This window comes from Rutilus rutilus, assembly GCF_951802725.1.
Source record: "Rutilus rutilus genome assembly, chromosome: 5".
In the NCBI taxonomy this organism is placed as follows: domain Eukaryota; kingdom Metazoa; phylum Chordata; class Actinopteri; order Cypriniformes; family Leuciscidae; genus Rutilus; species Rutilus rutilus.
Genome location: NC_140213.1, coordinates 49,611,382 through 49,626,381, shown reverse-complemented (window position 1 = coordinate 49,626,381; position 15,000 = coordinate 49,611,382). Strand labels below are relative to the sequence as shown.

Sequence of the window (15,000 nt, the reverse complement as noted above, 5' to 3'; positions counted from 1 at the left end):
TAATAATGGCTATAGTTATTATAGTTATAGTTATCATCATAGTTATCCTTATTATAATAATGGCTATAGTTATTATAGTTATAGTTATCATCATAGTTATCCTTATTATAATAATGGCTATAGTTATTATAGTTATAGTTATCATCATAGTTATCCTTATCATTATAGTAATGGCTATAGTTATATTTATTGTTATAGTTTTTATAGTTATAGGTATAGTTATCACTGTAGTTATGGTTATAGTTATCATTATAAAAATGGCTATAGTTATATTTATTGCTATATTTATTGTTATAGTTATCATTATAGTTATTGTTATAGTTTTTATAGTCATAGCTATAGTTATCACTGTATTTATGGTTATAGTTAGCATTATAGTAATGGTTATAGTTATTATAGTTATAGTTATCATAGTTATCACTATATTTATGGTTATATAAGCAAAAACACGTTCTGTGTGAACACGAGTAACAGATCAGACCCGAATGATGTCAATCTGTGCTGGAGTGTGAGAGCGGCCGACAGGAAGTTCATCAGCGCCAACAGGAAGTACACGTCACTGACCTTCACAGGTCATCATGGGTCCGGGCTCGAATCCCTCGTCGCAGGAGCACTCGAACGCTCCCTCCACGTTAGTGCAGGTGCCGTTCCCACACGGGTTCCCCAGCTCACACTCGTTCGTGTCTGATGATGACGGAGTTACACACACAACATGATGGAGATGCATGTCACATGACCAAAAACAGACAAAACAGTAATATTATCTAGAGCTGAGAAGCTTTTAAGAATCACGTTCCCCCAGAGAAGCACGACGCTTTAGTGTGTGTTGCTTATGACGTTCATCTGGGAACACAGTGTGCGCCGTTTCACAAGATTTGTAGCGTAGCTCGTTTGTAGATCTGCGCCAGCACAGGGGCACACATACATGTGTTTCTAAAGATGCAAACTGTTGTTCATCGCGATTTCAAAATAAAGTTTAAAGTTCTGATGTGCACATGTCCTTGAAATTACAGCGGCTGTTGCATTTCTGTCGTACAGAAGTGACCAAATATTTAAGATTAAGAGGACATTTGAATTAAATGTTGTTTGGCCGATATTAAACAAGGATTTGATCATGCAACAACAACAACAACAACTACTACTAACACCAGGCATTTTGTTATAATACTGTACATAAGTTATGTTTATATTAGTTTACATCATTTATTTTACATGGTGTATTTTAACAGTGTTGTTCAATAAAACCATATGATTACTTACTTTGATACTTTATTTGAACCAATTATTATTGCTTTTTATTATATACTTGTATTTGAAGTAATTTTAATGGCTGTTGTTCACTTGGATCTATTTATATTACCACAGATTTGTTATTGCTGGATTAATCGATGGAATACTTGATATCTGCAGTCCTGTTATTACCCATAGCTGATACTGAATGTTTCATAATTGATTAGTTTTAAGACGATCTGTACTGTATGTGATATAGAAATGAAGCCGACTTGATCCGTTTGAACTCTGACCTTCACAGTTGATCCCGGTGAAGTCGAGCCGGTATCCGAAGGGGCATTCGCAGCGGAACGTCCCGTCCGTGTTGATGCAGTGGCCGTTCCTGCAGATGCCGGGGTTCTCCGCACACTCGTCCACATCTGGAACATCAGTGTGTGTGTGTGATCAGTGTGTGTGATCAGTGTGTGGAAGGAGTCTGATTGACTGACACTCACCTACAGCCTCTTCGTGTATAGTGAGGGTCTTTCCCATGGTAGAGCACAGAGCTTTATACGTCTCTGAAACACACACACGATAACTGTTACTGCCATCAAATCATGTGTGTGTGAGGGTGTGTGTCAGAGAGAGAGAGAGGGTGCGTGTGTGAGTGTGTGTGTGAGAGTGTGTGTGTGTGTGCTCACCGTCCTCAGCAGAAGGGCAGATCTCGCACGGGTCCCCCCACCCCTGGCCCGGCATGGCGCTGCAGCAACAGGATCCTTTGGTGGTGTTGAGTGGCTTCGGGACCAGACAGCGCCCGTTCTCGAACTTAGTGTAACAGTAATTCACACGAATATCTGACAGAGGAAACAGACGGATCTTTATTTCATTTTCTGCAAGGCTGACTTGAAACTATGTGTAATGTGAAGAGCACAGTACAAAACATTAGACTTGGCAACAGAGAGAGACTGTTATAATCATTAATAAAAATGCAGATGATTCTTTCTCAAATTATTATTTCCCAAACAATTCTTTCGAATGATTGTTCACTTATTATTCTTTACAAAAAATCTTTCTAAAATTATTCCTTCTCAAATGAATCTTCTCAATTATAATTTCTTAAATGATTCTTAACAAATTATTTCTCAATAGACTCTTTCCAAAAGATTCTCCCAAATTATTCATCACTGCACTGTGTGTGTGTGTGTGTGTGTGTGTGAGTGAGTGAGTGAGTGAGTGTGTGTGTGTGTGTGTGTGTGTGAGTGAGTGAGTGAGTGAGTGAGTGAGTGAGTGAGTGAGTGTGTGTGTGTGTGTGTGTGTGTGTGAGTGAATGAGTGAGCGCGTGCGTGCGTGCGTGTGTGAGTGTGTGTGTGTGTGTGTGTGTGTGTGTGTGTGTGAGAGTGTGTGTGTGTGTGTGTGTGTGTGTGTGTGAGTGAGTGAGTGTGTGTGTGTGTGTGTGTGTGTGTGAGTGAGTGAGTGAGTGAGTGTGTGTGTGTGTGTGTGTGTGTGTGTGTGTGTGTGTGTGAGTGTGTGTGTGAGTGTGTGTGTGTGTGTGTGTGTGTGTGTGTGTGAGTGAGTGAGTGAGTGAGTGAGTGAGTGAGTGTGTGTGAGTGAGTGAGTGTGTGTTAGTGTTGTCAGTTGTCACGATACCAAAATTATTGTTTCGATACCGATACCAAGTCAAGTATTGCGATTTCGATACTTTTTCGATACTTTTCCTGAAAAGGGAGAAACACTCTCAAATATCATTGCTGTGCTTTATTTTAAAACCGGGACAACATTCTAATAATATAACACACTAATATGAACAGCAGATATTAAACATTTGAACAAAATATGAAATATCAAAATATAAAAAATAAATTAGAGCAATGACACAAGGTAAAAAAAATATATAAATTTAGCAGCATTATCTCAGTTATCATAAGAAACATAAGAGTTACCAGTAATAACTTTATCTTGATTCTGAACTTTGAATAAAAATATTAACAGCGATTATATTAAACAATGATTAATATTGGTAACATATGATAAGCCTCATTGGTGATATATTTGATTATGGGGAGAGAGTTGTGGAAGGCCTATACTTCATGTTAAACATGAATATATAGCAGCAAAGACAACGTCGGCAGTGTTGACGGCAAAATAGGCTACAGAATATTTTGTTCTGTATTGAGAGGTGCAGTATTTGAAAATCTATAATATTTTTTTTATAAAATTTATATTGTATTTATGTCAAAACCTAGAGACTTTCAAACATCAAAATGTCATTTATTAATATGTTTTCGTGTCAAAATGACATAGAAACATCTTTTCCTATTCTATTTTGCCTGGGAACGCTTCCAACACGCTTGCGTGTCGCGTGAAAAATAGGCGTCGGTTCTATTTCTAGCTTCCACGCGTTTTCCGCGCGTCTCGAGCTGCGCCTGAAACTCGTGTGTCACGCAGGAAGTTAACATGGGAGCCGAAATAAAAACGGACACGTCATGCATCCAGTGTGTTGCCGGCCTTACAAATCTGGAACGCGGTCATTCTTAGAAGTATCGATACTAATAAATTTAGGAATCGTGACGTTTTTAATTTCCGATTTACTTTTGAAGTATCGGTGCACCGTGCAACAGAGCAAACCAAGGTAGGCAAAGTACTTCCATATGTCCATCTTTTTCTACGAGTCGTGGACAACTTGTGCTCGCACATGCAACCATCTCGCTGTAGTGTTTTGTTACATGACACTGACAGCGGCGGGTTCTTTGCTGCGTGCGTCAGGAAAAAAACACAGACGTCCATAGGGAGGCGTTTTTTTTTTTTTTTTTTTTTTTTTTTTAAAGTATCGATACTGATAAATTTAGATATCGTGACGTTTTTCATTTCCGAGTATCGCGATACTTTTGAAGTATCGGTACACCGTGCAACACTAGTGTGTGTGTGTGTGTGTGTGTGTGTGTGTGTGTGTGTGTGTGTGTGTGAGTGTGAGTGAGTGAGTGAGTGAGTGAGTGAGTGAGTGAGTGAGTGAGTGAGTGAGTGTGTGTGTGTGTGTGTGTGTGTGTGTGTGTGTGTGTGTGTGTGTGTGAGTGAGTGAGTGAGTGAGTGAGTGAGTGAGTGTGTGAGTGAGTGTGTGTGTGTGTGTGTGTGTGTGTGTGTGTGTGAGTGTGCTGCTGAGAAAGAGATGGGCGGCTGGGTTGCTTTTATTCCCAGAGGCCTGTTCTTCATTTGCAGAAGCCTTTCCACCCTTCTACCAACACACACACACACACACACACACACACACACACCCTGTCCACAGGGTCAGCGAGACAGAAGGAGGGATGGAAACTGTGAGCAAAGAAACGAACGAACAGTCCTGTGTTCTGTCTCTGTCTCCGTATGACATCACACACTTCGCATGAGGAACAAAACATGATTCACTCATTAAACCTGACGAGCTCCATGACCGACGGCCGACAGCATCAAGCACAAGGGATTCAGACGGAGGTTTCATGTTTCACTAGTGATGTACTTTCTTCCTCTGTTCTTTTCTCTTTATTTGTTTTGAATAATCCCTGTAATAGGGATATAATCCTAAAATCGCAATGAAAAACATGAAGCACAAATAAAATCAGCCGTTCTAAACCTGTGGACTGATCCATAACTCACCCACACATCTCTTCCCGGACGAGGAGAGCTGGAATCCCTCGGGACAATCGCACCTGAAGCTGCCAGCCGTGTTCACACACTTCCCAAAGATGCAGATCTCGGGAGTCTGAGAGCACTCGTCAATATCTGAGCACAAACACACATGATGACGGAGGTCAAGTCTTCATTTATACAGCGCTTTAACAATATGGACCGTTTCACAGCAGCTTTACAGGAGATTACAGTAACAGAGATTCGGCTTTACAGCAACTCTAGAATAAAGTTATTGTCCAGCTAAAGTTAGTCAGGTTAGATCACATGACTGTGAGCACTGAGACCCTGATGCGTGAGGATGGTGGTGAGCCGACACACACCTTCACACCGGTCGTTCTGCAGGAAGTATCCTGACGGGCAGATGCACCTGTAGGAGCCGTCCAGATTCTGGCACGTCCCGGGGCCGCAGGTGCCAGGGCTGATCACACACTCGTCGATGTCTGAGCAGAAGAGCACAGGAGCATGTGGACGTGACGTCAACACACACACACACACACACACACACACACACACACACACACACACACTCTATCTTTCTTACACACACACACACACACACACACACACACACACACACACACACACTCTCTATCTTTCTCACACACACACACACACACACACACACTAACCCGACCCATAAACCAACCCATCACACACACACACACTAACCCGAACCCTAAACCAACCCATCACACACACACACACACACACACGCACTAACCCGACCCCTAAACCTACCCATCACACACACACAAACACACACACACGCACTAACCCGACCCCTAAACCAACCCATCACACACACACACACACGCACTAACCCGACCCCTAAACCTACCCATCACACACACACACGCAGTAACCCGACCCCTAAACCTACCCATCACACACACACGCACTAACCCGACCCCTAAACCTGCCCATCACACACACACACACACACACACACTAACCCGACCCCTAAACCTGCCCATCACACACACACACACACACTAACCCGACCCCTAAACCTGCCCATCACACACACACACACACACTAACCCGACCCCTACCCAAACCCATCACACACACACACACACACACACACACACACACTAACCCGACCCCTACCCAAACCCATCACACACACACACACACACACACACACACACACACACACTAACCCGACCCCTACCCAAACCCATCACACACACACACACACACACACACACACACACACACTAACCCGACCCCTACCCAAACCCATCACACACACTAACCCGACCCCTACCCAAACCCATCACACACACACACACACACTAACCCGACCCCTACCCAAACCCATCACACACACACACACACACTAACCCGACCCCTACCCAAACCCATCACACACACACACACACACTAACCCGACCCCTACCCAAACCCGTCACACACAACTTTCTGCAGTTTTACATTTTCAAAAAAACTCATTCTGTATGATTTATAAGCTTGTTTCCTAAATTTAGGTCACAGTGACACGAGTCCCCACGAGTGTGTGTGCATTCAGGTTTAAGTCCCCCCCCCGGGATAGAAAAACATGTACACACACACACATTCACACACACTTCATCTCTCTCTCACACACACACACACACACACACACACAGCTTCAGGACTCACCCACACACATCCGGCCGTCAGGAGAGAGTTTATACCCGTCCAGACACACACACACAAACGAGCCCACCGTGTTGATGCAGTTTCCGTTGCGACACAACCCCCGCAGCGCCGTACACTCGTCTGTGTCTGAACCACACGCACAAAACAGACGTTAACACAAACACATGCCTTTCTGCTGTAGAATTAATAAATATTTGTGTGTGTGTCTGTGTGTGTGTGTGTACCGATGCAGTCGTTGTTGTGTGACAGCTGGAATCCTGGGTAACACAAGCAGTTGTAGGAGCCCACAGTGTTCTTACAGGTTCCATTTCCACACGGCTGACGCTCGCACTCGTCCACATCTGAACACAGACCACAGACGGTTAGTTAGTTATGAACACAGTTAGTTAGTTATGAACACAGACGGTTAGTTAGTTATGAACACAGACGGTTAGTTATGAACACAGACGGTTAGTTAGTTATGAACACAGACGGTTAGTTAGTTATGAACACAGACAGTTAGTTATGAACACAGACGGTTAGTTAGTTATGAACACAGTTAGTTAGTTATGAACACAGACGGTTAGTTAGTTATGAACACAGACGGTTAGTTATGAACACAGACGGTTAGTTAGTTATGAACACAGACGGTTAGTTAGTTATGAACACAGACGGTTAGTTAGTTATGAACACAGACGGTTAGTTAGTTATGAACAGACGGTTAGTTATGAACACAGACAGTTAGTTATGAACACAGACGGTTAGTTAGTTATGAACACAGACGGTTAGTTATGAACACAGACGGTTAGTTAGTTACGAACACAGACGGTTAGTTAGTTATGAACACAGACGGTTAGTTAGTTATGAACACAGACGGTTAGTTAGTTATGAACACAGACGGTTAGTTAGTTACGAACACAGACGGTTAGTTAGTTACGAACACAGACGGTTAGTTAGTTATGAACACAGACGGTTAGTTAGTTATGAACACAGACAGTTAGTTATGAACACAGACGGTTAGTTAGTTATGAACACAGACGGTTAGTTAGTTATGAACACAGACAGTTAGTTATGAACACAGACGGTTAGTTAGTTATGAACACAGACGGTTAGTTAGTTATGAACACAGACGGTTAGTTAGTTATGAACACAGACAGTTAGTTATGAACACAGACGGTTAGTTAGTTATGAACACAGACGGTTAGTTATGAACACAGACGGTTAGTTAGTTATGAACACAGACGGTTAGTTAGTTATGAACACAGACAGTTAGTTATGAACACAGACGGTTAGTTAGTTATGAACACAGACGGTTAGTTAGTTATGAACACAGACAGTTAGTTATGAACACAGACGGTTAGTTAGTTATGAACACAGACGGTTAGTTAGTTATGAACACAGACGGTTAGTTAGTTATGAACACAGATGGTTAGTTATGAACACAGACGGTTAGTTATGAACACAGATGGTTAGTTATGAACACAGATGGTTAGTTAGTTATGAACACAGATGGTTAGTTAGTTAGTTATGAACACAGATGGTTAGTTAGTTAGTTATGAACACAGATGGTTAGTTAGTTATGAACACAGATGGTTAGTTATGAACACAGACGGTTAGTTAGTTATGAACACAGACGGTTAGTTAGTTATGAACACAGACGGTTAGTTAGTTATGAACACAGATGGTTAGTTATGAACACAGACGGTTAGTTAGTTATGAACACAGACAGTTAGTTATGAACACAGACAGTTAGTTATGAACACAGACGGTTAGTTAGTTATGAACACAGTTAGTTAGTTATGAACACAGATGGTTAGTTAGTTATGAACACAGATGGTTAGTTAGTTATGAACACAGACAGTTAGTTATGAACACAGACAGTTAGTTAGTTATGAACACAGACGGTTAGTTAGTTATGAACACAGACAGTTATGAACACAGATGGTTAGTTAGTTATGAACACAGATGGTTAGTTAGTTATGAACACAGATGGTTAGTTAGTTATGAACACAGATGGTTAGTTATGAACACAGATGGTTAGTTAGTTATGAACACAGATGGTTAGTTAGTTATGAACACAGACGGTTAGTTAGTTATGAACACAGACAGTTAGTTATGAACACAGACGGTTAGTTAGTTATGAACAGACCAAAGTTAGTTAGTTAGTTAGTTATCTACACGAGGAGGCACACAGATGAACAGACAGACAGACGGGTATGTGAGGCTGATCTCTCACCTATACACAGGCCTGGGGTGGATGTGTAGCCGTTGGGGCAGAGGCAGCGGTAACTACCCACCGTGTCGATACACTGACCCGGACTGCAGATGTTTGGATTCTCAGCACACTCGTTACGATCTGAGAGAGATCACATCAAATCACACGTTAACTTCAGGTGTGTCTGAAAGCAGAACTGAGCTCTGAATTTGGCTGTTTTAAACACATTCCCCTCCAGTCATGACCCCCACACACACACACACACACACACACACACACACACACACACTCTCTCCATCACTGCTGGTTTCCTGTTAAGCATGATGGCTGCAGTTGCTTTTTTGTTCTATTAACTCTGATATTGGAGTAGCAGCATTATGAGTAGGGAAATGTCTGACACACACACTCACTGACACACACACTCACCGACACACTGCTGGGTGGGAGTTTGCCGGTATCCAGGATTACACTGACAGCGGAAACTTCCAGGAACGTTCAGACAGACGGCGTTCTGCTGACACACCGGCCCGTTCTGACACTCGTCAATATCTGCACACACACACACACACACACACACGACACAAACACACTTAACATCAGTGTTGGGGGTGACTCATTACAAGTAACTTGAGTTACGTAATCAGATTACTTTTTCAAGTAACTAGTAAAGTAACACATTACCTTTTCAATTTGCAACAAAATATCTTACGTTACATTTTCAAATAAGTAACTCTAGTAACCTTTTCACATTTATTGACTGACATGATGAGAGAAATAAAGTGAGGAGGTGTTGTGTGTGAACATGATGGGTATTTAAGTTCTAGATCAAATGCGAACATGCATTTACTCGTCTCACTTGAATATGAATAAAAACAATCTCAGCATTTTACGCAAAACTTAACTAAACTATCACTATACTTAACTATATTAAATTGCACAAATACACTTTATGTATTTAATCTCACTTTATTAACCAATGTCTTTTTTTAACCTAATTCAACCATACTAATAAGCAAAAATTACTTTAGATTAGACTTAGAAATAAAAGCGTTGAACTTCCTTCTCTGTTTTTTGTTATTAAAAATTAAAGAGGCAAGCCCAGCCCAGGTGAGAAACAGTAACGCAAAAGGAAAGTAACACATTACTTTTCATAAAAAGTAACTAAGTAATGCAATTAATTACCTTTTTTTGGGAGTAACGCAATATTGTAATGCATTACTTTTAAAAGTAACTTTCCCCAACACTGCTTAACATCATACACAGAGCATCTCGTGTTAAATCATCATTAATGATTGTTAATCTAGAACCCGTCACTCATTCTGCTGTTCCTGTTGCAGACTCCAGAGTCAGAGGAGGATAAACGAGCTTCAGGGACACAGATGGAGCTCTTACCCTCACAGATCAGCAGCTTGTCATTATAAACGAAACCCATCGGACATTCACAGCGGAAACTGCCGATCATGTTGATACACACGCCGCTATTACACACACCGGGGATGTCACGGCACTCGTCGATGTCTGCGGATCAAAGACAGACACACAGGGTGGATGTGAAGTCTTAGAGGAACACAGAACTGTGTGTTTGACTGTCTTTAAGTGTGTGTGATGAATGTATTTACCAACGATTTGTCCAGTGTAGATGTCAATGAAATATCCCGGTCTCTCACTTCCACACAGTACAGCGAACTCATCTGCAGCAGAGAACCATGTTACGGTGATGACTGTGTGTGTGTGTGTGTGTGTGTGTGTGCCGAATCCCTGACAATATTAAAGAACGACACCTCCACTGTTTCACTGAAATCCCTTCCTGTTCACTTCTAGACAATGTTTGAAACTTTGCTCTTCTAGTGTTAATGTCTGTATTCTATGGAAGCTTGTTTCTGCCACAGAATAAAAAATAAAAAAGATAATTGCTAAGTTTACATCTTGCAATTCTGACTTTAATTCAACTGCGTGTTACAAGGTCAGAATTGCGTGATATAAAGAAAATTTGTGTGATATAAACTCACAATTCGGAAATTTTTTTGTCAGTATTGCATGCTTAAATCTCGCAATTCTGACTTTACAACATGCATTTGAGCCTTTGCAGGGAGTTTGATTGACAGGCGATCTGACCAATCATAATCCACCATCCGCCGAATCCGCCATTTTTGTCCGACACAGCAGTCAGGAGAGTTAGTGGATTAACGTTGGAGGATTAGAACTTGAAAAACGGAGCGGTTAAAACAACATTCCTTCTGATGTTCATTCATGTTTATTTGCTGCTGTAAATGAACTAGAAGGAAGAGATGATCGGTTCACGAGCCGCTTTAACTGAGGATCTACAGCGATCTGTCAGACACATTAAAGAGCCACAAAACGTCATTTATTGTTTAAATTTCATAAAAAAATGACCAACTTTGAAAGTTGAGACTTTGTTTCATATCAAAAGTACCCTGGTCTGTCCTGTGTCAGTGTCCTCTCTGTGGAGATCATGTGGCGTGAGAGAGGCGTGGCTTGTCGGACATAGCAACAGTAACTAAAGGGGGCGGGTCACGGTCAATTGCGTGTTATAAAGTCAGAATTGTCCGTCTTTTTCTCCTTAGAGTTGGACTCTCACAGATATAAACTCGCAATCTCGAGAAAAAAGTTAGAATTGCAAGTTTATTTCTCGAAATTGCGACTTTAACACACTCAATTGTGAGTTTATATCTCGCAATTCTGATCTTATAATACGCAATTGAATTAAAGTCAGAATTGTGAGATGTAAACTCGCAATTGTGAGATAAAAAGTAGCAATTATCTTTTAAAATGTTTTATTCTGTGATGGAAACAAGCTTCCATAGTATTGCTTTGGGTAAAGGCGTCTGCTAAACGAACAGATGTGAAGTGTGTGTCTCACTGGTGCTGGGAACGGGACAGCGCTCGCAGGGTTTATTCCAGGCCCGGCCGATGTTGTACGCGCAGCAGCAGAACTTCTTGGTCATGTTGAAGGTGAGTTCTCCATCACAGGTGGCGTTATCAGAGTAGTAGTTCCTGTAACACAAGCTCTTCCGCATGTCTGAACACACACACAACAAACACGTCACAATCGGCACTAACGGAAACCAAGCTTTCAACATTCAAAAGTGATTTTTAAGAATGAATGCAAGGATCTAGTATACTGTTACACATCCGATTTTCTCCTGTTTACATTCACGTAGGATATTACAGTTTGTGTTTACATGAATACTCCCCACCATATGCATTTTGACACAATTGTGTGTGTATTTGAATTAGCTGTGAAAGAGAACTGAATTTGGAAAAATTCGCGGCTTATTGTGATTTAATAACACTCTAACGTGTCAATAACTTTAAGAAGTAATGCAAAGTTAAAGAACACTTTAGAAAATCGATTTTTGAAATTTGTGCATCGATGCGAATCGGCAGAAGATAGAATCGAGGTTCATATATGAATCGATTTTCTCCCCCACCCCTAATACATATAATGATGACTATGATGATGATCATTGCCGATGCGTGTGCAGACTCACCCATGCAGTTGTTTCCCCCGTTGATCTGCATGTACTCCGGTGGGCAGATGCAGGTGTAGTTTCCGATAGTGTTGTAACACTGACCCGGACCACAGATGCCGGGCCGCTCACACTCATCCACATCTACACACACAGTGGATCTTTTCATTCTTACATTTTAGACACATTTCACTTCTAACCACAGCTCGCGTCTATGTCCGTTGATGAGTTAAAGCGAATGTTTCAGATGCATATGTCGGAAGTAGTGCAACCAGCATTCATTTACTCTCAGTACTACTGATTATAATGCTTTTGAAGCAACGCAGCACTTTTGTGTTTATATCATGTGACTTTATATGTTAATAAGAATCATTCAATCGTAGTCACACAGGGTCCTAACCAATCACAACATTTTGTCTTTTGCTTGGTTTCCGGATCCGTCACTTTGCTCTTGGTAGCCACGCCCACAGAGGTCCAGTCAAGAGGTTTGGATCAGCAAGATTTTTAATGTTTTTAAAAGAAGTCTCTTCTGCTCACCAAGGCTGCATTTATTTGATTAAAAATACAAAAAAAACAGTAATATTGTTAAATATTATGACAATTTAAAATAACTGTTTTCTATTTTAATATATTTTAAAATATAATTTATTCCTGTGATCAAAGCTGAATTTTCAGCATCATTACTCCAGTCTTCAGTGTCACATGATCCTTCAGAAATCACTCTAATATGATGATTTGATGCTCAACAAACATTCATGATTATTATCAGTGTTGAAAACAGTTATTTACAATCTTTTTTCAAGATTCTTTGATGAATAGAAAGTTTAAAAGAAGAGCATTATCTGAAATAGAATCTTTTGTAACATTATAAATGTCTTTACTGTCACTTTTGATCAATTGAATTCATCCTTGATGAATAAAAGTATTGATTTCTTTCTGTTTTAAATTGTAATAATATTTCACAATATTACTGTTTTCAAATAAACGCAGCCTCGGTGAGCAGAAGAGACTTCTGACTAGTAGTGTATATTAAGCTTCAAATGTGTCCTGATTGGCTGAGATATTTGCAGCTTCATGATTGTTTAGTTTCTGGCTGGTTTCTCGAGAGCTTTCTGTCTGCACAGCTGAAACAGCGTGCTGTGTGTAAAGCACTATATAAATGAAACGGATTTGACGTAAGAGAGACAGAAGAGTGTGTGAAAGAGGAAGTGTGACTGACCTTCACAGATCCGGGTGTCTCCGTTGAGTTCGAAACCTTTCGGACATTCACAGTGAAAACTGCCAAACGTGTTGATGCAGTTTCCTCCCTGACACAGACCAGGCAGCTCCTGACACTCGTTGATATCTGACACACAGACACGACAGTCAACACACAGCACTGGAGAACGGGTGTGTGTGTGTGTGTGTGTGTGTGTGGGTGTGTGTGTGTGCACTCTAGATCTACCCTCTAGTATCACCGTGATCGGATTGGGTCGGAATCCTTCTCCTCCGGGACACAGAATCTTGTACTCGGCTGAGGGAGAAACAATAACAATCAGTGAACAAAACAAGAGCCTGTGTGTGTGTGTGTGTGTGTGTGTGTGTGTCTTATATAATGAATATAATGCCAACTACAATGTCAATCATTAAGGATAACAATAACAATATCTACAATGATAATTGATGTGGGTGTGTGAGACTCACAGGAGTTGAGCAGTGGGCAGCTCTCACAAGGTTAGGTGTGTGTGTGTGTGTGTGTGTGTGTGTGAGACTCACAGGAGTTGAGCAGTGGGCAGCTCTCACAGGGTTAGGTGTGTGTGTGTGTGTGTGTGTGTGTGTGTGTGTGAGACTCACAGGAGTTGAGCAGTGGGCAGCTCTCACAGGGTTAGGTGTGTGTGTGTGTGTGTGTGTGTGTGTGTGTGTGTGTGTGTGTGTGTGTGAGACTCACAGGAGTTGAGCAGTGGGCAGCTCTCACAGGGTGACCCCCAGGCCTGACCCAGGGAACAGCAACAGGACGCTTTGGACACGCCGACGCCAATCTCAGTGGAGCAGCTCAGACTGTCCGAGCCGTCACCACGACTGTGGACCTCCAGGAAGCAGGTTCCAGAGCGAGTGTCTGCAACACACACACACACACACACACACACACACACACACACACACACACACAGACACACACAGACACACACACACAACATCAGTTCTGACATGATCTCTTCCCAAATCGTCCCTACCGAACATTTTCATCTAGTTTTTATTCGTTGACGAAAATGGCAATAGATTTCTGTCATAGTTTCTGTCATTCAAAACTGTTTTTTATTTAGTTATCGTCTCGTTTTCGTCTGTGGGAAAATGTTGTTGGCGAAAATAGTGACGAAAATGATTCATCAACGCAACAGGGTTGCCACACCTCGGTGAACTTTAAACTCAAGGACCTTTCAAGGACTTTCCAGGTTCAATACCCTCAAATTCAAGGACTTTATGTGGGGAAACACTTATTGCGCAGTAGTTTTGTGCGTGCGTGAACGTCATGGCAACGTACAACACAGTACCTCACGCGGGAAACACTTAACACAACACGTAAATGCGCGTAACTAGCGTAAATCAAGCGAGCTAGTGCGCACAGGGCTCAAAGTGTTGGAGAAATAACACATTAGTGGAATAATATGGAATTTTGTTCCAGAAAACTTCTTGCAGAAAATAAATTCCAGCACTTTCCAGGAAATCTGTGTGTGTGTGTGTGTTTACGTTCAAGAACTTTCCAGGGCCTTGAATTTAATTGTTCAGATTCACAAACTTTCAAGGATTTCAAAGACGCGT

General features: G+C 41.5%; 1 protein-coding gene across 1 annotated transcript in view; it reads right to left on the bottom strand.

Moving 5' to 3' along the window:
- Nucleotides 1-15,000, bottom strand: part of fbn1 (fibrillin 1) — a 103,014-nt gene that overhangs the window by 22,113 nt on the left and 65,901 nt on the right. Inside the window, exons 39-55 of the mRNA XM_084408784.1 lie at nucleotides 14,129-14,296; nucleotides 13,646-13,714; nucleotides 13,421-13,546; nucleotides 12,223-12,345; nucleotides 11,592-11,750; nucleotides 10,330-10,401; nucleotides 10,103-10,228; nucleotides 9,137-9,259; nucleotides 8,732-8,851; nucleotides 6,741-6,857; nucleotides 6,517-6,642; nucleotides 5,193-5,312; nucleotides 4,840-4,965; nucleotides 1,911-2,063; nucleotides 1,725-1,787; nucleotides 1,524-1,649; nucleotides 565-684 (exon numbers count right to left, since the gene is read on the bottom strand). Of these exons, the coding sequence (XP_084264910.1) occupies nucleotides 565-684; nucleotides 1,524-1,649; nucleotides 1,725-1,787; nucleotides 1,911-2,063; nucleotides 4,840-4,965; nucleotides 5,193-5,312; nucleotides 6,517-6,642; nucleotides 6,741-6,857; nucleotides 8,732-8,851; nucleotides 9,137-9,259; nucleotides 10,103-10,228; nucleotides 10,330-10,401; nucleotides 11,592-11,750; nucleotides 12,223-12,345; nucleotides 13,421-13,546; nucleotides 13,646-13,714; nucleotides 14,129-14,296 (2,037 nt within the window). The remainder of the gene's footprint in view (nucleotides 1-564; nucleotides 685-1,523; nucleotides 1,650-1,724; nucleotides 1,788-1,910; nucleotides 2,064-4,839; nucleotides 4,966-5,192; nucleotides 5,313-6,516; nucleotides 6,643-6,740; nucleotides 6,858-8,731; nucleotides 8,852-9,136; nucleotides 9,260-10,102; nucleotides 10,229-10,329; nucleotides 10,402-11,591; nucleotides 11,751-12,222; nucleotides 12,346-13,420; nucleotides 13,547-13,645; nucleotides 13,715-14,128; nucleotides 14,297-15,000) is intronic.